The 1375-nt window shown below is 39.9% G+C and overlaps 1 protein-coding gene across 1 annotated transcript in view; it reads right to left on the reverse strand.

Annotated features, from left to right (window-relative positions):
* Positions 1 to 1236, reverse strand: part of itgb4 (integrin, beta 4) — a gene marked incomplete in the record, with an annotated part of 38952 nt that extends 37716 nt beyond the window's left edge. Inside the window, 2 exon segments of the mRNA XM_014029607.1 lie at positions 663 to 745; positions 1136 to 1236. Of these exon segments, the coding sequence (XP_013885061.1) occupies positions 663 to 745; positions 1136 to 1205 (153 nt within the window).
* Between the last annotated feature and the right edge of the window lie 139 nt (positions 1237 to 1375).

Below are 1375 nucleotides of genomic sequence, written 5' to 3' on the forward strand. Positions count from 1 at the left end.
TAATTATTCTATCTGTTCAGCTAGTACAGGCTATGTTTAACGCTGCCAGGAGACGTAGGGAAATAAACGCAATGTTAAACTACGTAGCAGAAAGGCACGTGCAACTACGCAGGGCCATGTTTTGCGCGTTTATGATAACATCCGGGACGAGGCAGGAAAGYGGAAACAGCTGAACGTCACKTGAGKTAAATATGCGCTACGTCAGAATTTATTCGGCAAACGTGTTTCGATCTCTCGTTTTGCGCATTAACCACTTTGCAAATCATCCAAAAACCACCTCAAGCGAGCGTAAAAACTTTTTAGTGAATTGAGGATTTTTTTTGAATTTTGCTGTTTACATCTGATTTTTTTTCTCGCATTTTTAATGCAACACTTCTAAATGCTCATCAAAAAGCCTTGATGGAAAACACCGTTACTGTTGGGGGGGACATTTTTGTTAGCTGGCTCTTAGCCCCCATGGGCCCCCCGTGGTCCCCCTTGGCAGTGCCCAGCTGAACAAAAGGTGAAAAATACTTCCTGATTTCCTCCTTTTTATCTGAGTGACACACGAGTATCTAATTCAATTTAAGACCTACACTGTGAGGTAAACAGAAAAGCTGTATACAGTATGTCACAGCTCGTATAGTATTTATGTAGAGAGGACAGAGTGATGTTACTCTCACCTCTTCAGGACAGTAGGCACATCCTACTCCTGCCTGCAGACACTCTGAGCAGGACTTGGCCCGGGAGGCGAAGCAGTAGTTCACTGATGGGGTCCAATGACAGAGGAAGGATCAAAATCACAAACAGACACAATGAAACAAACACACCCATGAGATGCTGCTTCTCAACAGTCAGGCTCCAGAAAATATGATGTATTGAGATAAATATTCATAATGACAGATATTGTGCTAACAGCCTGGAAGAGATGAGTCAGATTAAGAAGGCTAACAGAGCTAAACTTGACCAAATGTGACAAAAAAAAACAGTTATTCAATCAACACACTTTTAAATGGTTTTAGTAAAAATAAAATCTGCATATGTTGTTCATTTTAATGGTCTGAATCAAAGTCAGTTTTACAAAACTTTACCAAACAAATGTAGTAAGTGGTCATTGTATTTATTGTGTGTAGAAATACTTAATTGTGGAATTCACCTTCAGCATAACAGCAGGACAAAAGGATGGCTAGAAGTCCCACCAAAAGATTTAATTTCCATCTCTCCATCTCTCTCCTGCAACAAAACCCAAAAATACACATTTTACAGAAATAATAACATTTAAACCATCAGTGACTGAATCATGATAGCACTCAGACATCCCATGGTCTTATAACACAGGAGCAACTTAAACATCATACAATTACACATCACACACACACACACACACACACACACA

The sequence above is a fragment of the Austrofundulus limnaeus genome, unplaced genomic scaffold, assembly GCF_001266775.1.
Source record: "Austrofundulus limnaeus strain Quisiro unplaced genomic scaffold, Austrofundulus_limnaeus-1.0 Scaffold926, whole genome shotgun sequence".
NCBI lineage: Eukaryota > Metazoa > Chordata > Actinopteri > Cyprinodontiformes > Rivulidae > Austrofundulus > Austrofundulus limnaeus.